The sequence below is a fragment of the Triticum aestivum genome, chromosome 2B, assembly GCF_018294505.1.
Source record: "Triticum aestivum cultivar Chinese Spring chromosome 2B, IWGSC CS RefSeq v2.1, whole genome shotgun sequence".
Taxonomy (NCBI): Eukaryota; Viridiplantae; Streptophyta; class Magnoliopsida; order Poales; family Poaceae; genus Triticum; species Triticum aestivum.
Genome location: NC_057798.1, coordinates 717,566,405 through 717,591,352, shown reverse-complemented (window position 1 = coordinate 717,591,352; position 24,948 = coordinate 717,566,405). Strand labels below are relative to the sequence as shown.

The 24,948-nt window shown below is 44.4% G+C and overlaps 1 protein-coding gene across 1 annotated transcript; it reads right to left on the bottom strand.

The window, feature by feature from the left end:
* Positions 1-330: 330 nt before the first annotated feature.
* LOC123039476 (protein NYNRIN-like) lies at positions 331-5,286 on the bottom strand. Its single transcript, XM_044462627.1, has 4 exons — positions 5,223-5,286; positions 4,264-4,508; positions 3,580-3,684; positions 331-1,263 (listed from the first exon to the last, which is right to left on the bottom strand). The coding sequence occupies exons 1-4, from the start codon at positions 5,284-5,286 to the stop codon at positions 331-333; spliced, it is 1,347 nt and encodes a 448-aa protein (XP_044318562.1).
* Between the last annotated feature and the right edge of the window lie 19,662 nt (positions 5,287-24,948).

Sequence of the window (24,948 nt, the reverse complement as noted above, 5' to 3'; positions counted from 1 at the left end):
TATCTTCACCTTCCATTAAATTTCCTGTGGCAATACTTCAACAATGCATTAACCGATCAGCTTGATAAATCATTGATTTAATTTGGCTCATCACATACTAAGTAGCCAAATTATACCATCAACACATGCCCCCTGTTTTTGGTATAATTGCATTGACCAAAAATATATAGGAATTGCCGTAGGATAAAGTCGATCATTGATCACATCATCACTTAGGGCGATGTCCAACGATACATAGGCCAAATTTTCTTAGGGCGATATTTCAAACAATATATATCGGCCAAATTTGCTCAGGGCGATACTTGAAATAACATATCGGCCACAACATGTTCAGGCCTCCTGCCACATGCTAGGATAATACTTCTTCAAATATTTTGCATTAAGAGCTTTGGACAACTTCTCTCCCTGCAAAGATTGTACAAAATATGAATTTCCAGGAACAATCTCTATAATTTTATACGGGCCTTCCCAACTTGGCGACCATTTGCCGAATTTTCTATCTTTAGTTCCAATAGGTAAAATCGTTTTCCACACTAAATCCCCTATTTGAAACGATTTCTCTCTCACCTTTTTATTATAAGCCTTGGCTACTCTCAATTTCTCCTTCTGAATTTCTTGCAAAGCTCTTAATCTCTCTTCTGAAATGTCATCTATCTTATCCATCATCAAATCATTATAATCTACAGCCGACAAATCATTTTGTCTGGCCACTCTAAGAGCTTGTAAATTAACCTCTACAGGTAACACCGCCTCCTGACCATATACCAGATCATACGATGCTACTTGAGTCGCTTCGAGCTTAGATATCCGATGAGCCCATAAGGCTTCCGAAAGTACCTCATGCCATCTTTTCGGATGCTCCTCAATTTTCTTTTTGATAAGCTTAATTAAAGTTTTATTGCTAGATTCGGCCTGTCCGTTAGTTTGAGCACAGTAAGGCGACGAATTTAACAATTTAATTCCTAAAGATTCGGCAAATTCACGAAATTGATGAGACATAAAAGAAGCACCTTGATCAGTAGTTAAAGTTTGAGGAATACCGAATCTATGAATAATATGCTCTAAAACAAAACTAATAACCTCTTTGTGAGTCATATTTTTCAAAGGAACTGCTTCAGTCCATTTAGTAAAATAATCTATGGCAACTAGGACGAGGCGATGTCTTTTAGAAGATGAAGGATGTATTTCACCAATAAAGTCTAAGCCCCATCCTCTAAATGGCCACGGCCTAATTATAGGATTCAACATAGATGCAGGCGCTAACTGTATATTCCCAAATTATTGACATGCCTCACAACCTTTATAGTACCGAAAACAATCCTCCAGCAAAGTCGGCCAATAAAACCCTGCTCTTTTTAATAACCATCGCATTTTGTGAGCCGACTGATGTGTCCCACACATTCCTTCGTGCACTTCACCCATAGCCACTCTAGATTGATCAGAATCCAAGCATTTTAAAAATAACCCATCTATTGTTCGGCGATACAACTCGTCGTTAAACAAAGTATATTTTAAAGCTTGTCGCTGAATTTTTCTATCTCTCGTTTGACTTGGATCTTTTAAATGATTAACTAGTGGAACTCGCCAATCATTTAGTTCTAAATTATTTGCTAATTCGGTCGTTTGTGACCCATGCACCAAATCTGCACTACATTGTACAGTTAGTTGTTCAACTGTGCTAGGCCCAAGAGCATCCTGTGGCAAAGTATACATCATTATAGACGTAGCATACATCGGCTTGTCTAATATAAAAAACATTCCTTTACGAATATGATAACCGGATGCCTGCTGTGCTAAACAATTAGCTCTAGAATTCTCTTCTCTAGGTATATGATGGATGGTGAACGTATCTAGAGACTTAATTATGTCTAAACATCGGTCCAAATAACTATTTAATAACCCATCAAAACATTGAAATTCGCCTTTAATTTGTTGTACCACCAGAAGCGAATCCCCAAAAGCATCTACATCCTTTACACCTATATCAACTAAAGTTTGTAAACCAAAGAGTAAAGCTTCGTACTCAGCTTGGTTATTAGTGCAAGGATATTCCAAATGGACCGATGTATCATAAACAACATTATTAGGTGAAACTAAAACATTACCGACGCCTTGCCCGTCCCTACAAACTGATCCATCAAAATAAAGCTTGCATGGACACACACTAACATAATTAATACTTTCATCATCTTTAATCCTATGATCAACAATGAAATCGGCGATAACTTGACCCTTCATAGAACGCAATGATTCATATGTTAAATCATATTCTATTAGTGCATAAGCCCACTTTCCAATCCTACCACTAAGAATCGGTTGTTGCAACATATACTTAATGACGTCGGCCTGGCAAGCTACTATACACGTGCTAGAAAGAATATAAGGCCGAAAGTTTGTACATGCATAGTATAAAGATAAGCATAACTTTTCAATAAACACATACCGACTTTCGGCGTCGAGCAAACGATGGCTTAAGTATGCAATGATGTATTCTTTTCCGCTGATCTCTTGCGCCAACACCGCACCGATCACCCTATCCTCTGCAGCAATATATAGCCTGAACGGCACACCGGACTCAGGTGCCCGCAATATTGGAGGATTGGACAAGCATCGCTTTATATAATTAAAAGCATCTCGTTGCTCTGCCCCCAAGCAAATTCGGCCTCATTCTTTAGCCTAAGTAGAGGAACAAACGATTCAATTTTCTCTGCCAGGTTAGATATGAATCGTCTCAAGTAATTAATTTTTCCTAGCAATTTTTGCACATCCCTTTTACATGTGGGTTCCTCCAAATTTCGAATTGCCTCCACTTTCTTGGGGTCAACCTCTATGCCATTTTCATGAATTATGAATCCTAAAAACTTACCAGCCGACACACCAAAAGCACATTTAAGTGGGTTCATTTTTAATCCATACCGGCGCATCCTTTCAAAAGCTAATCTTAAATCGGCTAAATGATGATCAAACCCATCCGATTTAACAACTATGTCATCAATATATATTTCTAGTACAATGCTTAGAAGATCATGAAAAATTAAATTCATAGCGCGTTGGTATGTAGCACCGGCATTTTTTAACCCAAATGTCATAACGACCCACTCAAATAAACCAACAAAACCCGGGCAACGAAAAGTAGTCTTAGACATATCTTGTTCGGCCATAAATACTTGCTTGTAACCTACATTGCCATAAAAAGCTAATCACTTTATGCCCCGACGCATCATTAATAAGCATGTCGGCTATAGGCATAGGATATTCATCTTTTGGAGTAGCCTTATTCAAATCTCTAAAATCAACACAGATTCTAATAATACCAGTATTTTTCTTTTCCACTGGCACAATATTAGAAACCCAATCTGCATATCTACACGGCCGAATAAACTTAGCTTTTAACAACCGATCAACTTCTTCTTTGATGTGGTCATACAAATTAGGATTGAAACTTCTACGAGGTTGTTTATGCGGCCTAAAACCAGATTTAATAGGTAATCTATGCTCTACTAAATCTCTACTCAAACCGGGCATCTCAGTATAATTCCAAGCAAAGCAATCAACAAATTCTTTAAGTAATAAACATACCTTACTTTTCTGATCGGCTTGCAGGTTAGCTTTGATAAATGTAGGCCTCGGAATACCTCCATCACCAATATCAATTTCTTCAAGTGGATCAGCCGATGAGAATCCCTGTCCAAGCTTTTCCATGTTATGAAAATCTTCAATAGTTGCATGCATATCGTTCTTTCCGGAATGATACTCCTCCATGCGTCTTTGTAGCCACTTAATACTATCGTATTTGTTCATCATTTATATAGATAAATCATTAAGCCGAGCTATGTCAGCCGGCTGTGCATTTATAGGCACAAAACCATCTCTACTAATACTGATATAATCATAATCCGATAAATCCCTACCGGTCAAACATAGCATGTCACCGTGTTGCCAATCAACCGGCGCCTCCGTCAAAGCAATGCAAGAAGAATTATCCGCCTCAATCACCTCGACGTCGTCATTAACCCACTGAATTAAGCATTGATGAAGAGTAGAAGGGATACAACAGTTTGCATGAATCCAGTCGCGTCCCAAAAGAATATTATACCCGCCTTTGACATCGACAACAAAAAACACAGTAGGCAACGTTTTTCTTCCGACTGTGAGCTCCATAGAAATAACACCCTTAGCCTCGGACAATTCTCCTGAGAATCCACTAAGTCCCATGTTGGTCTTCATTAACTCGCTCTCTTTTTGGTTGAGTTTAGAAAATACCGAAAAGGGCATAATATTAACACCTGCACCGCCATCAAGAAGCATGCGACCAATAGGCTTACCATCAATGTGACCTCTGATGAATAATGGCTTCAAGTGTTGTCCATGATTCTCTGGCTTCTCAAATGTAGCATTCTTTGGGCCAAGAACAAGTTCAGCAATTTCAGCCTCGGGCGCGCGAAATTCAGCACGCAATGCAAACACCATATTAACATCCATATCAGTTGGTATATCTTTATCTTTCTCTGAATTTTTTGCAATAATGGTGTCATCCGTATTTTTATTTTCCTCCGCTGCGATGCGCTTCTCCTTCCAAGTTCTTGTGAGTATCATTGGTTTATCCTGATTGAACCATCTATCGCGCTTCTTCTCAGCTATCTCTTCCTTTATTTCCAATGTACGCAGTCGTTGTACACGTCGTTTCTGAGTGTGGGTAAGTCCATTTGGGAACCACTGTGGTGCTGGCTTAGTCCCTGGCGCGACAGGCATAATTTGGCTGTCCCCCGGGTCCTTCGGCCTATACTGACGTACTTCTGTTTTTCTAGCAAACATTTCATTTCTGGCCAAGAAACTTCTCTGCTGATCATATAAGGTACTGGAATTAAATCCCTGGCCGCGTACATTGCCTGAGTCCCAACGTGTAGATGTACTAGTATTAGACTTGAAACTCCTCGGAGGCAAACTCTTGGACGTTCCTGTGCAACAATTGTTTATGATCAAATCAGCTTGTGTGCTAGCCGATTTAGGCTTCTGAATAGTACGTGAGGATATAGCATCCGGCCGTGCATGCAGGTTATGCCCAGAATTAGTTTGCTTTTCAAATTGATTAGACTGGCTAGCTTGCCGCAATTTTACGCCATTACTTTTCTCCTCTGTACCGAGAGCTTCTTTTGAAACACTGCTTGTTTCCGTATAATTGACAACACCTTCATCTGACTGGTGTTCCGCTATTTTCATACCATGATCAACATCCAAATCATCTGAATTTTTTGCTGCTTTAGTTTCAGCACGCTTCACCGGCATCCATACGCGCTTGTAGTTGCCCTTATAGTTGTTGCCCTCTACACTGCGTACCGGTGATCGACCTCCTCGAATCTCGATGGTGTTATGTGATCTAGCCTCCTCATTGAAACGAGCCCTTTTCTCATGTACGTTTGGTCTGAACATAGGCGTCAGCGGGATCCATCCCGGCTGAAAATAACCTGCTGGCCCTGTAGGATATGGCACCCAAGGATTAAACCCTCATGGAGGAAACCGCGGATACATAGGAGGTACATAACCCCAATATGTCGGCTCCATTGAAAAATACGGCTGTTGGTCATATGCACTTCCTTGCCATTGCTCATGACTGTGAGGTCCAGAAGGAGATCTAGGACGCTTATTACCTCCGAGCCGATTAAACACATTGTTGGTCTTGCGTGAGGTATATTTTTCCAACAACATGCTAACTGTCGACTTTGGCCTTGGAGCTTGTCTCCTTCCTCCGTTGACTTTCCACACTCCTATTTCTGGATTTTTTGGTTTGATCATCCTTGGAGGAGCACTATTATCAACAACATTTTTCTCTCTTGCGGATTCGGTCTGATCCAACCGAACAAGAATTTTTTTACTCGCAACCTCGACCATATTGATAGGAAAAGGGTCGCTGTCGAGCTTCATCTTAGGACCTTCTGTAAACGTCAATCATCCTTCATTGATGGCCGATTGCACCTGTCGACGAAACACGTTACAATCATTAGTAGCATGAGAAAAAGAATTGTGCCACTTACAATAAGCTCTTCTACCCAATTCTTCTGGAGGTGGAATTACATGACCCTCTCTCACTCTAATTAATTTATTCTGCAATAACATATCAAAAATTCTATCACACTTGCTAACATCAAAAGTGTATTTAATTTCATCTCTTCTAGCAGGTGTAGGTTTCAAAGCAGAACATGCAAAAGGTTTTGACTTTGGCGCTTGAACCCATTCGGCTACACATATATTAACATCATCCTCACTAGCCGAATCACTATCATAATCTAAGGCATTAACCACATGATTATCTTTCTCTTTATTTCTGTTATCTTTAAACCAGCTATATTGTTTAATTTCCTTAGCCCGGTTTTCTTGCGCCAAAGCCTTCTGCAAAACTTGGTTAACATCTAAAAATTCTTGCCCTTCTAGTTTATCCTTAATATGAGCGAGTAAACCCGAAAAGGCAAGATCGGCTAAGTCCTTTTCGGCTATGGTCAAGCTGAAACATCGGTTTTTGACATCCCTAAACCTCCTCATATAATCATGAACATGCTCATTATATTTCTGTCTTACCATAGTTAAATCTGAAAGCCGAAGTTCTGTTTCACCGCTATAAAAATACTCAAGAAATTTTTGCTCCAATTGTGCCCATGTTGAAATAGAATTAGGAGCAAGCGATGTAAACCAAGTAAATGCAGTACCAGATAGAGATAAAGGAAATAATTTTAATCCAAAAACATCCGATGTGCTGACCTTGCTGCATTGTGCTAAATATTGTCCCACATGCTCAAAAGTAGATCTACCATCTTCCCCCGTAAATTTAACAAAATCTAGAATTCTAAAACCACGAGGATATGGTGTCGAGTCAAAATAATCAGGGTATGGTTTTTGATATGCACGTGCTCTACCCTTAGGTTCTAAACTAAATTCTCTAAGTATATTAGCAAGTTGATCCTTAAAATTATTATTGGGCTGTAGAGAACTGGCTTGTGGAGCAGATGAAATACCAGCATGTGGTGGAAATTCCGGCAAAGAAATGGAGCATGCGAAGTTTGCAACGGAGACCCACTAAAATATGAATCAGGTACCGGCCTATACGGAACCCCGGTACTGACAGGCGGCACTGGTGGCGTACTATATGCTACTGTTTGATAACTAGGCTGCTGCAAATTAAAATGAAAACCAAAACTTCGGTTATTGTTATTGTGATTTTGTGGAACCGAAGTCGAAACAATAGGAGCAGTAATACTAGGAACTAAATTATTAGCCGAACTACCAACATAGTACCGGCCATCCAGATTATTGTTTAAAGGAACGTGAGGCTGCATAGCATTAGCCGATGCACTAGGCGTATGTATATTACTTGGAAAATTGTTAAATCTGCTACTGTCTGGTGGCATCGGTCTTTTTCCAGTATACTCATCATTGACTTGCAGCACTAATGAGCGTACATGACCAGGTAGACATTTTTCAAGATCTTTATTAAACTGCTCCTTAAATTCATCAAGTCTATTAGCTACTGCTTGAGTAATTGTACGTGTCGTATTTTCCATATCAGAACCATATTTACTAGCTACGGACACATCAATTAGATGAGCAATTTCTTCGGTTGAGTTTTTTACCTGCGCATCGGAAGGGCTCGGAACTACCTTTTTGACGACGCCATTCCTCGTCTTCGCGTATCCAGCCAACTTGAGCTTCAACCACTCAACCTTTTATTTCTCAAGCTCCTCTTCAAGCTCGCGCCGAACATCTTCCGACAGATCATTGAGTGTGACGGCGATGACGTTCTCTGGGTTGATGTCGCTCCCGTTCTTGGACTCGGTACTCATCATGTAGCTCTTCTTCTTCTCGTCCCCAGCGGAGTCGCCAATTGTGTTGGCACGCGAAATCGCCGCGCAACACCAGGATAACCGTTGTGCTTTCGTGACGACGAACGATTGCTTTACGAGCAAAGCAACAAAGATTTCCTCACTTTCGTGGAGGAGAACCGGCCGCTTTCCAGCGCAAAACGGCAAAGATCGCCAAACCCTAGGGCTGCTAGGGCTCGGCAGGAAGTAACGATGAAAATAGATGTACGTGAAAATAGACTTTGTATTGATAGATCGATTGTTCGGGGCTTTTCCAATCGGCCGTGGCCTTATAAATAAGGTACGCTGGACTTTGCGTATACAAGGCAGGACTTGGTTCCGTAGCATGCCTTGCTGTACAGGAATACAACTCCAAAGCTAAAACCGAACAGGACTTGATTCGGTTACCATGTAACATGCGTACAAAAAATATACTTGCCAATCTAAGTACGTAACAAATCTAGGCCATATCCACGTACATGCAGTCTTGCATATATAAATAAACTATTCCGGCCACATCGCCATGACACTAAATATAGTGGCTGCATATGTATAAATACCTTGAGCCCACCAAGAAAATATTAAATATTCCGGCAACGTCGCAAATCAAACTGGATAATGGCCATCAGGACTAAGCATACTTCTTCATATACGTAGATATATATCACTTGCATGCATCACGCCCATGGTCCAGTATAGCATATGCTTCTTCTTAAGACTTGTATCATCACCTTCCATTAAATTCCCTGTGGCAATACTTCAACAATGCATTAACCGATCAGCTTGATAAATCATTGATTTAATTTGGCTCATCACATACTAAGTAGCCAAATTATACCATCAACAGCTAGCTACAAATAGAAGAGGATCGTGAAGGTGTAAAAGACGAACAAAGATCATAATTCATTATAAAAAAGTGGATACGGATACTTCAAGAAGATATCATAATGTAGAACATTGATTATAATTTGGGCTAATGTGTGGCTTTTGCAACTCAGGTCTAAATACTTGTCATAATGTAGGGGGCGGGGCACTATACTTTGTGTGATAAACACGGTGTACGTATGGAACATGGTTTATATTATGAATATATAGTTAGTACATCAAATGTACTATTATTTGGAATCAACATCAAGTGTATTCAAAAAAATAGAATTCGAGTTCATGTAGTACACATAGTTCATATCTATCTCTATAGTAATCATGTGGTGTGTTATTAAGGTAATACACGAATGATGATTGAAGTTGGCAACAATCATGATTGTAGATTCTTATTGAAATAGAAAAACGAATTCAAATTTAGTACGAATTGCAGCGGTAGTATAGACATTTGGAATGCACTAAAATGTTCGTATGACTAGGTTACATGCATTATACACCAAGCGAAAAAAATTAATCGGACATAACATGGATTCATACTCCCACCTTCCATCTATATAGGGCGTAATGAGATTTTTAAGACCGCCTTTGACTATTGACAAGATTAATAGTAATGACATGCACAATGTGAAAATTATATCATTGAAAGAACCTTTCACAGACGAATTTAACGGTGTGCTTTGTGTAAGTTGCATGTCATATATTATTGCTCTAATATTTGGTCAAAGTTAGCATCGTAAAACGCATTAGGCCCTATATAGATGGAAGGAGGGAGTAGCTTCGAATAGCATTTGTATAGTAAAACGGGGCAAGACTCTCTCTTTGTGTGGTGTGAATAGTTTTATTTTTTTTGTTTTCTTTTTGGTTGAGGGAAGTGTGAATTGATTTGGCACGTATAAGTACAATATTACTACACGCTAGGCTTGTCCCTAAAATTCAACCAGTGTCTTGTTATATCCGAAAATTCAGATATCGTGCTCCCAAATCTAGCGCCTTCACAACCCACACCTTGCTATCCCGAAATTACAACGCGCGTGAAAACTCCCTCCAGCTACCAAATCTCGACACGTGAAATCACCCTTATAACCCTGAGCCAAAAGGGCCGCTAGTTCAAATCGGTGGGGGGTATTTTTGTAACACACCCTACATTTTGGACAAGCGCATCCCTAAGTCATGCTTCACCCTCTCCCATCGCCCCCTTTTTGCCATTCGAAATATCAAGCCGCCATAACCTCTCCGCTCCAGCCGCGAAACCCCACCCTCCTTCGTCCGCCACCTCACCGCTGCCCAGCCGGAGCCTCTTCCTTGACAACGTCGTCCACCGCAACATCTTGACGTCCCTCGTCCACCTCCCCGGATGAGGATCCGTTGTCCATCTCATCGTCCCGCCGGTTCAGCCGCCCCATCCTCCACCTGCAACGAGCTGCTCTGATGATCTCCTCGTCTATCGCGGCTGCTCTGTCCCTACAGCGCCACCTTAACCTGCTCCACCGGAACTGCAGCATCCTCACTGACTCCTCGGACGAAGCCGAGGCCTACTCGGCGGCATCAAAGAGGTTGTACACTCATCGCATCGCACCTTCTCCTTAACTCGACCACCTGGCGTCGATGGTGCTCCATCCCGCACCCCCATGGAGCAGCTACCTTGAAGCCGGCGCCACGGGCGACATCTCCATGGCGGCTCTCCCCCAGTGCTAGACCCCTTCAGCGGCGGAGTCCATACCAGCCGGATCTGCTGCTGCTGCTCCGGTTCTCACTTGCTCACGCTGCTGCTGCTGCTCTGTCTCTCGCTCGATCGCTCGCTCGCCCAGCTGCTACTGCTGCTCTCCCCCTCGCTCGTGCTCCTGCTCTGCTTTGATTAAGCCACACTTCAATCGACTGAATCGACTTTTGGGTCAATCGATTTTCAGGCGTTGGGGGGCTCGCTGGAGTTAAGGAAGAACCACCCGCAGTGGGGACGGGGGCTCGCCGGAGAGGTACCCCACTATCTATCTTAGGGTTCAGGGTGGGGGCGGGGGGCCTAGAGGGCTGGCCGGGGCGGCGATGGGGAGTTGTTTCAGGGCGGCAAGGCGGCGCTGGGGCCGATGGTTCGGCCGGTGGTGGCTGGCGGCTCAAGGGGGTGCAGGTTGAAGATGAACTGCAGGCCCTCCCTAAACTACATGTCAAGTGCCTCTCTGCTACCATTGCGTTCAGTTTCGACAGTAGCATTCAGATTCCACAGTAAATTTCAGTTTTGACAGTTAAGTTCAGAGTCAACAGTTTTTACCTCATATGTTGTAGTCAGGTGGTTTTTGGTGATGTAAATTTTACATCTATTTTACATCATCTATTAGAGATGCTATTAGAACCCCACTTGAGATTGACGATGTATGTCTTGTGCTGCTTCAGCCTTGACGTCTTCCGGATCACTGGAGGTGCTCCAACGATAGAACGATCCATCACAACAGAGCAGTGCCATGGACGCCATCTACAGATTCCTCAGATCTTCCTCCACACCTCCAACAATCACCTCTGCCTCAACTGCTTAAGCAACCAACCCAATGATGCTGAGGTCGACACGGCTACGGCAAAGAGGTTGTACACTTGTTGCATCACTTATTACTATACATTTACGTTGATCCATCATGACTATTTTGGTTCAACGGAAAAACATAGCAATAGGAAATTTTCCAATGCATTTTGTTGAAAGGAATGAAGCACAATATCCACCTGGACCTACTTTTCGAAATCCTATGCATGAAAACAAGACCAAGTGCATTAGTGCCAGAATAACATTCTAACTGTACACGCTTTCATATGGTTTCACTTTATTTTGGCCATGTTTCTTTGCATTCCTCTGCTCTTCCAATTCCTGTAAACCAAACACTCAAGTTGACAGAAATCCTGTGTTTACAAATTCTCTATTTACCATGTGCATTCCTATCCTATTCGGGTGTTTTTCCTATCCCTGCGTTTTAAGAATCATGCAAGCCAAATGAGCCCTTACAGAAGTACTTCAGTTACAGGTAAATGTTGAAGGGAACTTTGTGTCGTTTGTCCTGCTCCTGTCGCGACGTCGTCCCCCTCACCTGAGCTGCTCCATCGACAAAAGCATCCACCAAACCAGACATCATGACTCCTGACCGTCTTTCGCCCCCTTAGATCTCTTTCCCTGCCGCCCACACCCACCGCAACGGCATCACTATCATCGACTCAGCAGATGAACCTGAGGAGTACACGGGTCCACAAGAGAGGTTGCACTCTTTTGTTTCTTCTTATGTTATGCATTGCTTAAACTTACCTGCTACTTTATCGTCTTGTTCAGCTCTTGGACTCCCAACTCAGGTCCAAATTAATGTTCAAACTTGAGTTCTAAATTAGTTGTGGGGCACATGTCGAGGCAGCAATAAATAGTATGTCTGTCTAATATCTAGTTCACCTAGGGTATGCCTATGTTGTTCATCTTGGGTGGGAAACAAATAGTAAAGAAATCATCATCTGTCTTTTTTATTAATTTAAAGCAATCATCAGCCTGCTATCATTATTTTTGGATCCATCCACTAGTTGTTACCATCACTCTAAATTTCTGCATGCTCTCCTTACATAATCTCACTATATTTTTTTCGTATGCACGTAAGATATTGTACACAGTCATGCTAAACATGTAGAGAAAAAGAGAAGAGTTTTGAGCGGCAATATAATGTCATGCGGACATTGCTCCATGGTGGGTTCAATGGCAAACCCTCCCCACCCCTCTCCAGATTGTAATCCAAAGGAAGATATCTGTTCTGAGGCGGCTTGAGACGCCGCTGACCACTCCTATTTACCCCCCAAGGTGTTTGCTCTACCTTGGCATGATGATGTTAGTCATATCATGCATATGTTGCCTCGCAGTACCTACTTTTGACATCATATATGTCATCTGCTTAGTTTAGACATGTTCTGTAATGCCGCCTGTTTAGTTTCTATATCATATATGGGAATTATGCAGTCTCATGTCTTTTAGCCAGCCATAATATATGTGAAATGTGCAATGCCATCCTGTTTAACCAGGCATCATATATTTGAATGATATCTTCCCCATCCTTTTCTTCATTACATTTCCATTTGTCGACAATGTTTGTACATTAAACTACTCTTCCTGTGAATTAGCCATTTGAGTGGGAGATGGGAAAATCTGGAGTGAAAACAAGGCCTTCAGAGCAGACAGTGCTACCTGTCTAAGCAGATCTCTTGTTGGGTCCCAATAGCTCCTCGGAGATGGATTCAGAGACAAACGAACAGTCCTATTTCCCCACTGAGTTGTATGCTTTAACTTAGCACGGTTATACTTCTCATATCATGCATATGGTGTCTTGCATTGCATAGTTTAGACATCATATACACAATATTCAACACCATGTTCTTAGTTCAGACATCATATCAAATGCCCTCTGTTTAGCATATAAATCACATATGTGTATTAAATGATGCGATCCTGATTACTTAGATAACATCTAGGTGAATAATAGTTCATGTGATCCTGTTTAGTTATTCATCATATCTTTGAATTATGTTATGTTATGCTATCCAGTTTAGGTAGACATCATATATGTGAAATTATGTCATGCTATCCATTTTAGTTAAACAATATACATGTCAACTATTTCATGCCCTCTTTTTTCCACACTATTTATTGCATCTGTCTCTTATACAATGTCTGTACATTCAACTATGTTTCTTGTTTATTAGCCATTTGAATTGGAGTGGGTGATGCCAGTATCTAGCGGACCAAAAACACGGTCTTCAAATAAAACAGTGCTACCTCTTGGTGGAGATAGCACCCCGGTTGTACATGCATAAGAACCAGCCCTACCACACATAACCCAAACTCTCGCAGATTGTACTCCTACTGCGATGGACAGAGAACCAGCTTCACCCAATCTAACCCCAACCCTAGCCGATAGTAACCCAGTTCCTGTTGACACAGCACCATCTCCACCATAGAGCTCCCAAACAAGAGCAGTCAGTAAGGCAGATCCAGTGCCCAAAGGACCAGTACTATCACGGCGAACCCCAACTCCACCAGTTAGTCGCCTATTCCTATGGAGGAAGCACAACCAGCTAGTCGTAGTTTAGCATCTATCGCATTTGATGTTGTTAAATCATATGTGTGTATCTTCCCATCTTGGAAATATTGTACTGAAGATGAAGGAAAATAGCTGTTGCAGGTGTTTATCCAGGAGTTATGTGTAAGTAATGTTATTCATGGCAATTACTTTCCTTCATCCCATACATCCTACCTCCATGATGGTTATAATACAACAAATTTTCCCATTTTTCTCTATAGAGAAGGACTGATTTGGAAACTCAGGATGAGGAAACCTGTGCTAATACCTCTGCTATCTTCAAGAATGCTTGGTGGTAGTATCGGAATTACCTGAAGAAAACGTACTTCACCGGCAAAGAAACTCATCAAATTCCCTTACGTTCTCCTGAGACACATTTAGTGGACGATGACTGGGAACACCTTGTTCTGTACTGGTCCCGAACCAAGAATGTGGTAAGGTCTATGAGCTCATTTTCTATTTTAAGTGTTATATTATGGCATCTTACTGTACTCTGTTCATGTAGAACAAGTGCCTAAACCTGAAGAACAACTGTTCTAATTTAAGATTCCATTCACTACAAAAAAAGACACATCCATGACATTTTGGGCCGAACGAAAAAAAAATTCTGTCATACATATGACACTTCTATGATGATAATTGTGACAGAACTCGGTATCATCATAGATGTGGTGGGCTCCTACTTCTATGACAAAAAAGCATGACAGAAAATGGGCTTTTCATCCTGGGCGGGACGGAGACGCAGCTGCATGACATTCTTTGGGTCATCCCTGACGGAAAAAACCGTGGTAGAAGGGGAGGAAAAAATCGGGGAGTTGCCGGTTACGGTGGGAGGTCGGGGGCCGAGCGATGCGCGTTTCTCTCGTACATGTACGCGCGTGTGTGCGAGGCATTGGCTCTAACTGAACCCGAGCGAGGCGTTGGGCTCCAACTAAACCCGAGCGATTGCACTACAGGCTAAGCGTTACTGAACCCGAGCGATCGATCGATGGTTGTTAACTGAACCCGATGGAGCGATTCCTTCGCTACTGCTGCTAACTGAAGCCGATCGATTGGATGAACAGTGAGTGTTGCGGGGGGGTGGATGAACAGTGAGCGATGGCGTTGCCTCTGGATGAACAGGACCTCGTGGTGTGGACGGCTGGATGAACAATAGAAGATGGAGGGGTGGCCGTGGAGGGGTGGTTGAATAGGACCCCGTGGTGTGGAGGGCTGGATGAACATTAGACGGTGGAGGGCTGGATGAACAGTAGATGGTGGAGGGCCGGATGAACAATAGACGGTGGAGGGGTGGTTGAACAGTAGCCGGTGGAGTAGCGCACAGTGGAGGCTGGATGAACAGGAGCCCGTGGAGGCTAGAGGAGGTCGACAGTAGCCCGTGGAGGCTGGAGGAGGTCGACGGTGAAGATGAACAGTATCTCGTGGAGTCCCGTTTTGCGGTATGCCACACCCCTCCCAGTGAACAGGACCCCTGTTTCGACCGTAGGAGGTCTGTTCCTTCCGTTTTGCAATACGCCACACCCCTCCCGATCAACAGGACCCCCATTTCGACCGTAGGAGGTCCATTTCCTCCATTTTGCGGTACGCCACACCCCTCCCGATCAACAGGACCCCCATTTCGACCGTAGGAGGTCCGTTTCGTCCATTTTGCGGTACGCCACACCCCTCCCGATCAACAGGACCCCCGTTTCGACCGTAGGAGGTCTGTTTCCTCCGTTTTGCAGTATGCCACACGCTTCCCGATCAACAGGACCCCATTCCGAATGTAGGAGGTCTGTTTCCTCCGTTGTGCGGTATGCCAGGCCTCATTTCCATCGCTTGTTCCGTCCAAGCCCTCCCGATGAACACGACCACGCATTCCGTTCCGACCCAGCCGGTTAGCTCCCCATGAACACGACGACGACGATGTTTCTCCATTCCGACCCAGCCATGTACGTATGCGTGAGTAGGCATTCGAGACCCTGCCCGTATGTACGTATGTGGCTGTATTTTCTTTCTTGCACCCTCGCCGCTGTACGTACGTGTACATGCTACATGCGCGCTTCTACATCGACACGCGCACGCCTCTACTATGACACGTGTGTGCCTCTACATCGACCAGTATGTACGTACACTTTCGCGACCAGAATGACAACACTATGTACGCTTCGACCAGGTGGGTCCCGAATGTCAGGCACTTCCTTGCCTACGAAGATGTAGCTGGTGGGTCCCAGCAGTCAGGGGGGCGAATTGTTTTGGTTTTTTTTTGCCCGGACGCACTTCCTTGCGTGCGAAGATGTAGCTGGTGGGTCCCAGCAGTTAGGGGGGAAACATTTTTCGAGAAATACTGGTGGCCCATCCAGTGGGTCCCTGCTGTCAGGTGGAGGAATAATTATTTTGCGCGTAATAAGGAGGTACTTCCTTGCGGCTGCCATGGACCCAGCTGTCAGCCTCTCCACGCACAGTACTCTTCCGATGGAAGTCGGTCGTTGACCACATTGACCATGCCGCGCCGAGAGCACCACGGCGGTGGACGAAGGCGAGGCCTAGGAAGGGGACGACACGCAGCCGGGGAAGACGCAGTAGTGCATGCCCACGCGAAGAGGAGTACGAGGGTGAGGCTGTCGTCGCCGCAGAATAACAGGGGGTGTGGGTGAGTAGAGGGATGGCCTGGCCAGCGGTGGGAGTAGTAGGAGGCGGTGAGGCCTCCGCGGCATCATAGCCGGCCACGGGAGGCAGGAGCACGCGGCACGACCGGCGCTTCTTTGGGCGGCTGGAGCACGAAGACCAGAGGTTGAAGAAGCACTACGGTCGTTGGATGGACATCATACGATCATTGGAGCTCGAGTCGTTCATATTGACTAAGTTGACAAAGCCCTCCGTCCCTGTAAACTTAGTAGGCCCACAAGTCAGCCTCCCACCAAGGTGAGTCCCAGCTAGCTGGGGGAGTATTCATATTTTTTTGTGCGTAATAAGGAGGCATTTCAAGTGGGTCCGAGCTGACAGCGGGGGGAACGTTTTTTCGCGAAATACAGAGACCCTTCCGGTGGGTCCCAGCTATCAGGTGGAGGAATCATTATTTTGCACGTAATAAGGAGGCATTTTCCTGTGTGGGCCCCTACTGTCAGCCTCTTTCGATGGTTGTTGTTTGTTGACCATGTAGACCTATCGCGCCGAGAGCACAAACGCGGTGGACGAGAGCGGGCCTAGGAAGAGAACCACCCGGAGCTGGCGAAGCCACCGCAACAGATGCCCACGCTGAGGGGAGAACGAGCGTTGACTGGTCGGCTGCGGGGTGAGGCTGACGTTGCCATAAAATAACAGGATGTGTGGGTGGTTAGAGGGATGGCCTGGCAGTAGCACAACCAGCCACGGGAGGAGGGAGTAGGCAGTCCCGCCGGCGCTGGTTTGGGCGGCTGGAGCAGCAAGATCAGAGATTGAAGAAGCACGGCGGCCATTGGATGGACATCCAACAGTCACTGTTGTGTGTTGACTAAGTTGACAAAGCCTTGCGTACGCGTCAAAAAAAATTTAGGACAGCATCACCGTCAACCTAGTAGGCCCAGAAGTCAGCCTCCAAATCTGTGGAAAACAGCATACAGCCCATTAGCCATTATTTTCAATAATTTACATCCCATTTGCTATTTCTTAAGGATATTTGAAGCCCATATTCTTTTTATTAGCATTACAGACCATATATTTTGGGCACTGCTAAAAAATTCAATGAAATTTTGCATATTTCGGTGGGGTCCGAACTCTTTTAATCACGAAATTTCAAGTCACATTAAAAATAGTTTTCAAAAAAATATATCAAAATAAAATTCAAAAAACAATTGTCCGCAAAAAAATGAATGAATTTTAGAATCTTAACTAGCAAGATGCCCGTTCGTTGCACGAAACATGAAGATGAATTTGTATGAGTAGTTTATCTTGTGGGTGAAAAGATGATATTTTAATGTAATTGGCAGTTGGCTTTGGTTTTTATAAGAGTAGAGAGTAGAGAAATCCTGAAAAAATTATATTTTAATGCAATTGCCGGTTGGCTTTGGTTTAAAATTTACAGCCCATTTCTTACAACTTATAGCCCGTTTTCTAGGGAAGCCCATTTCTTATCCCTCCTCGTCTTGAAAGATTTGCAGCCCAACAGGGCTGAGAAAAGCAAGTAGGCCTCGGTTTTGGTATTCCCCCAAAACAAACTGGGCTAGCCAATTTCAGAAAGAAAAAATATATCAACTGGGCTCGTCATGTGCTTAATAAAATCGTAAGCATTGGCTAGACGGGCCAAAGCCCCCGCACAGCGTGCAGTTGAGCTCCGTCTCTGAAACTGAAAAATAATTGGGCGAGCTGCTGGGTCCCTGGTGTTATCCGCTCGTTGTGTAATTTTCTCGTTTATTGACTACATTGACAATGGCGTGGAACCTAGTTGTCAAACAATTAGGAGGAAGTATTGTTTTGGCTTGTAATAACGAGGCACCTGCTTGCGAAATGCAATGACCCTGGTGGGTCCCTACTGTCAGCCTCTCCACGTACAGTCATCTCCTGATTCCTCTTGGTTGCTGACCATGTTGACAACACCAGACGGCGGCAAGCACAGCGAGCTAACCAAGGCGGAGAACGACAGCAAGGCCTCGGACGGGAACGAACAGCAGCCATGGAAGATGTCGTAATGTAGTGGCAGGTGGAGGGGAGTACGAGGGCAACAACATGCAAGTCAAGCATACAAATGGTACAAAAAGGCCAAGGATTAATTGTTCATCAAATTTTTAGACAAAACCTAGATTGAACATGACAGTAACATCTAACCCAACCACTCTTTTGCAGTCACAAACAAATGGATCGGTCTGATCCATAAAATCAACATCCTGTGCAAAAAAATTTATTTTAGGATGTCTACAACTTGTTGTAAATAGAAGACGAGCACGTTTAGAAGCCCATTTGTCCACCTGAAACTTCTTTTTTTGCTGCTCAACATGTTCGTCCGTGAGAAATCTCTTGCTGTAAAAATTAAGCCTCATGGACAATAGTAACCTCGCATTCAACAGGAAGAATGTGACAAAGCTTCTGTTTTCCTGGTTGGATGCATATCGTCCCATCGTTATTGTCCTCAAATGAATGTCATGAGAACTGAGAAAATCCTTGTGCTTATTACGCCAACGATTGGTTATATGTTTTTCTCCATGTGGTTCTGCCTAAGTAGACATGAAGATTGAAAACAGTTAAGGTCTGAAAAGAGAGTATGTCGAAAGAACGACAGCTGAACAGTTACTTCTAGTACAATATATACGGGCTTTCAATGTGGATTAAATCATCACCTCTATGTATAAATTCTCCAGAGATCGAAAGCATCACAGAAAGCCAATAATTATGTCCAGATCAAAACTATACATTCTGATATATATGATCTTGACAGAATCCAGCAGCATTGATAGGCTATCAATGGACGAACTCTTCATTGAGCATATAACATAATATTAGTACCCAAAGTGTACCAAGATGATATGAAACGTATGCGCACAAATGAAAAATGCAGCATATGATTACAAATGTGTAGATGATAATATACGGTACCTAAAAAGGTAAGGGGCCAAACACCAACTCCATGTGATTATTAAATGGGTCATGAATTACACCCAAAGTCTCCAGTTTGGGCGCAGAGACGACAGTTATTTCCGAAGGTGTATAACAATTATCAAGGAGCAACCTTTCAAGTGAAGGGGCTTCTTCGATGATGAGCTGTTGTCCTTCAAAACAAATTCCAATGCTTTTAAGGTGAGGCGACTTTATTTGGAGACAGCTGATACCGATTTCTATTCCCAAAACAATCAGCAAGCGCTCAAGGGCAGGGCAACTGGAGTGGATGATGATGTGCAGTGAGGCTTCCGACAGATAAACCACCACAAGCGAAAGTTTTTTTAGCAGTGGGAGTCGAAGCATTTGTACCAGATCGTCTGGTAGATGGCACCGGGCGAAGGTGGCGGTGTGGAGAGAGGAGGAAAACCGCGAGATGGACAACGGTGGTGTGGGCACGAATTCTTGGTATGTTTGTGGTATGAAACTTTCGTGGTAATGGTAGAACTCAAAATGCTGGAATTTTCTGAATTCAGGGGATGTCAACCAAGCGTCCACATTGTCGGGTATGGACAACAGGTAGCTTGTCGGGATGCAGAGGCATTGAACGGGTCCCTGCTGGTGAGAAGAGACGATGGCTCTGATGAGATCAAATTCAGGAAGGACAGATATCTGACGACAGTCGAGATTGAGGGGTGCGGTGCGCCATAGAGGGCATCACCGAGTTGAGAGGACTTGTGTGCGGCAGCAATCCTTAGTGGGGAGAAGCAAGATGACCTCCTCAAGGATGACGTCCGGGTGATCGCTGATGCGGTCCACCGGAGATTCTACCGGTTCCTCAGATCCGGGTGGGGGGGCTCGCCACTTCTCCTCGCGCTACCGGGTGCGGGATCTACAACTGGCATCGGCGCTAGCGGGAGCCTCATCTTCTTGGCGCTGGGGCCAGTCGACTCCATTTTCCTTGTGGGCATCGCGCCGAGCTCACGGGTTTGAGCAGAGTAGCCAGAGACGAGCCTAGTGGCAGTGCGAGTGGGGAAGAAGGAGGGCTGGGGATTTCTGTAGGAGTGGAAGAAGAGGAGCAGACATTTTCTGTACGAGTGAGGAAGAAGGTGAGCAGGGTTTTCTAGACGAGTGAGGAAGATTGGGGAGCGGGGGGAATTGGGTGGGGAGACGGAAGCGGGAGAGCGAGTTGTTCGTGTTTATAAGGCCCGCTGCACTAACTACTCGCTTTTTCCCAAGAACCGCTCTCTTCTTTTGCGTTGCTGCATGACTAGCCATGCATGCAGGATGCATGTGCCCGCCGGCCGCTGCATGCGCCTGGTTTGTTACTAGACCTATTTAATAGGGTGGTTATGGAGTAAATTAAGGAGATTTATTTTCTCTGTGTGCATCCACCAAATTAGAGGATGCGGTAATGGATGCAGACACTCACATTAAACTAACATTCAGAAGAACAAAAGTTCAGCATGTCTATGCATCTCAATGATTCACCATACTATAACCAATATACAAAACTGTGAGAAGGTGTGGAAATAAAGAAAATCGGTCGATGCTTCTCTGAGCAAAGGGCCTCCCTGGGAACGCATTAATTTCCTGGGCATGCTTGTTCTTCTCAATGTTGCGAGCACTTTGAGCATGTTAGAAACTCCACAGCTAGCTAGCGGCCTCATCTTGCAATTGATGCTGACACATTTGCAGCAAACACATGAGGCAATAGAGATGACTCAACATGGGTCCATATTGTGCAGTTCCCCTGATATCATATTCATTGTCCTGAATCTGAAAAGATAGGAAAACAGTAGCTATACTTAAATGGTGTTGCAAAATAGTAGCACATATCAATAGCTCGGCATGACAAAACACGATCATCTGGATGAAGGGGATACTGACCTGCCTGAGGAAGATTACATATAATTTCATAAGTCCTTGGTTGATTTCCAACTTCGGTTGCACTACTTGTTTGCTCCACCACACATGACAGGATCGTTTCGCACTGCATTCAGCAAGTCAACGTACGAATAAGCTAATTTCATCTTGCGGTGGTCATTGTACCTAGTTACGAATGTAGGAATACCAGGAGCACCATGAGGTTAGCTGACAGCAGGTAGATGCAGCCATATAAATTTTGTGCAGTGCTACCAAAATTGAGGTTTGTATCCCTTCCCATTTTGAGAATTCTTCTTGAAGTTGGTAGAATGTGACGGCTTGTTCTTTGCATCAAACTTGTCTTTCACCTGAGATTTGTTCTTGTTGTTTTGGGGCTGGTTGGGCTGGAAGTTCTTCTTGTGTACCATGTGGGCACTAGAAGCTCCCTCGGCATCTCGAGCACGTGTGTCTTTTGCTCTCGCCTTCTCCTCAAAATCAAGAGTGCGAATGAGATCCAAAACAGAAAACTCATGTCTCTTGTTTTTCAGAGAAGTAGCAAAATCGTTCCACGAAGGTGGAAGCTTGGCAATGATGGTCCCAGCAACAAATTTGTCCGGCAACACACACGTAAAGTGCTCAAGTTCCTTAGAGAGTGACTATATCCCATGAGTCTGTTGAACAATAGAGCGCTCATCAGTCATCTTGTAGTCACAGAATTGCTCCATGACGTACAACTCGTTGCCAGCGCTCGAGGGCCTAAATGTGGCCTCGAGCGCAGCCCACATGTCTTTGCCGCTGCCAAACAACATATACGGATCCACAATGGAATCGTCAAGAACACTCAGCAGGGTGGCTTTGAAGAGGGTGTCCATGTTCTGAAAAGCTTCCTGCTGTGTTGGATTAAGATCGCCCTCAGGCTTACCCTTAGTGGCGTCATAGCAGTACGTGATCTGAAACCAATATACTGCTCTTTTGAGCCACCTTTTATATTGCACCCCCTTAAAAGTAGGCGGCTTCAAAAGCGCAGCAAAACCACTCGGAGTAAATTGCCTGTGATCAGGTTTTTTGATTGGATTGTTGAATATATGAGCAATTTAGTATGAGATTTAATCTGAATCAACAGTAAATAGATCATGACGACAATTGCAAACATCAAAGTAATGATGCGGACTAAACCAGGAGGACAGAATCACATACTGTACAGCGGGAGCAGAACCGATGTGGTTGACGTTGTCACTCATGTCGTTGATGAAGAGGTTATCGAGGTCGGGAAGAAGGTTGTCATTGAGGAAGTCGTCGCTGGCAACAGTCACAGGAGTGTGCTCCCCAAAAACATGATCGCCCCTCTCCCGTACAGGATCACGAAAGGCGGGGTTCAGAGGACTGCTGTCCCTTCTCGTGGTACACGCCGGAAGGATGGCTGGAGAAGAATTGCGTGGCGGAGCTAAGATCTGGAATAATGCGAAACCATATGATACAATGGCGGCTAGGGTAGAGCATGTCATGTCAGAGTATAATAGTAGGCCTTTGGCCCCCAAACCCCACGTCCAAGTCAATAATAGCTCAAAAAAGTCAATAATAGCCCCACCAAGGTTTGTCTCAAAAAAAACCAAAGTAATTAAGGCGTCCGTTAGTCCCTTTAGTATAAATACAATATCATTAATAATGGCCCCACCTTTTGTCTCACAAAGTAGAGTATGTTGGTTTCCGCAAAAAAAAGTAGAGTATGTTGGAGTACAACCGGCTAGACATTTATAATCCGCTTCTCTTCTCTCTCCTCTTCTCTCTCGTTCAACTAATCACAAATACTATATTTAAATCCTTATAGCCTGCTTATGTCATCTAATTATAGTACTTGGTTTAAAAGTTACTATCCACTGTGTAGTCTCAAATGTCGGGCGTGCAGCGGGCGGTGCCCTCGGTCGATGTGCCACTTCAACGGCGTAAGCAGTGAGAGGTCGCGTCGCCTTGACTTGCCATCAATGTGGAGCAGCGGGCTCAGCTGGCGCTGGGGGGAAGCGCACGGGGGGGGGAGGGGTTTTTGTTGGGCCAAGAAGGTGAGAAGCCAACTTGGGATCGGTCCGGACGGGGAAATATCATGTGCTCCCATACTCTGCATATGACACTAGTCTATGTTACTACTCCCTCCTTTCCGGTTTATAGAGATGTTTAGAGTAACATAGTAATATGTTACAGTACAAGTTACTCCCCACTATGACCAGCCTTGGCCTCTCCCAGTGATCCACCATGTATAGCTGCTGAGCCTGCCACGTAGGCATAAAATATGATGTGGCACCAATAAACTAAGCACCTATGCATTGAACACTTGAGTTACTAAGCCATTTAATGCACTTAGCACGTCATCTAAAGAGCATTAATAGTATAGCCAGCTGTTGGCTATAAGCCTACAGCCCATCTTATAGTCAACATGTACAAAGTGCCTAGGAGCACGTGCTAGAGCTGGCTCTTCATGAAGAGCCCGCTTACCTTCTCTCTCCTCTTCTGTTTATTCCTTATAGCACACTAACTCAGCTCTATTGTACTTGCTCTAAGCACATCTAAGCACTGGCTAGCACCCCCTTGACTGTGGACCTTGACGGTGTACGTCACCTTGTGTCTCATAATTTTCCTCGTCATCATCTGAGTCCTAGAAGATCTCACCCACATCATCATTAGCATGCAGCCGCCTTGATAGACAACGTGTGCAGAAGGAGTAGAGGCGACTGGGGACGCACCACCACCACGTCGTGGGCACTCCGTATGTGCTCGTGTGCGTGCAGCGTGCTTGTTTTTCCATCGGTGCTATCTCTAAGGCCGAGGCTGCGGTCGTCTTCGTCTCTAACTAGTAGTTGAGAAACGACGGCAAAGAGGTGCTGCAAGACATGCGTATGCGCCGTTCCGTGCGAGCTTCACCGTAGCACGACGAACCGTATGTCACCGCGGATGGCGCACGCCTCCATGCAGCCGAGTGTGTGCGCATGCATGTGTTATTCATGTGCATTCTGTGGCCGAGCGTGTATGCATGCACGTCTTGTGTACGTGCGTTGTGTGCTCCATGTTGTGCGCGTATGTGCATGAGTTGGATCGGATGGAGTTAGTGTGTTGGCTTGTGTACATATTTTAGAGTGTAGATTCACTCATTTTGTTTCGTATGTAGTCCCTTATTGAAATATCTAAAAAGACTTATATTTGGGAACGGAGGGAGTATAAAACATCTTCAACTTAGCATCCTGATGTACCGTTTGTAGTGGTTAGCGAAAAGTCCATGTTCTTTTAGTTGTTTATAGGTGGGCAGGCGGCAAAAAACGGGGGAAAATGCGCAAGGTTCCTTGCAGACGCTCCACCGCGAGGTTCCTTGCTCCTCCTCGGTCGTCGGGAATCTATGCTCTTCAACTCTTTTCTTTTACGTGAGCTTTGTTCATCCTTTTCCCAACACGCGAGACATGTAGCATCAAGGTGCACGTGTCATGCAAGAAAATGGAGATAATCAGATAAGCAGTGCATAAGTGAGTCATGCGGGGGGGGGGGGCGGGGGGAAACCCTTTTTCCGTAAGTGAGTCGTGCACTTCGATGGCACCTATGCAATACTTTTTCTCCTCGATGGCACGTGAATGGCACGTGAATAGTGCACATACTCAACGACGGAACACGGGATGGTAGCAATGACATGGTCAACCCTTTTTTGGAGAAAGTACGTACTACTAGTAAATAACTTTGAT

What these genes read in the sequence shown, in the direction of transcription:
- LOC123039476 (XM_044462627.1), bottom strand. Translation starts at nt 5,286, where the DNA reads ATGCCGGTGAAGCGTGCTGAAACTAAAGCAGCAAAAAATTCAGATGAT. An exon ending in TTAATATTATGCCCTTTTCG is followed by an intron (nt 3,685 to 4,263) that starts GTATTTTCTAAA and finishes AAGCTTGGACAG; the next exon opens with GGATTCTCATCGGCTGATCC. An exon ending in AAGCCGATCAGAAAAGTAAG is followed by an intron (nt 1,264 to 3,579) that starts GTATGTTTATTA and finishes GGGAATATACAG; the next exon opens with TTAGCGCCTGCATCTATGTT.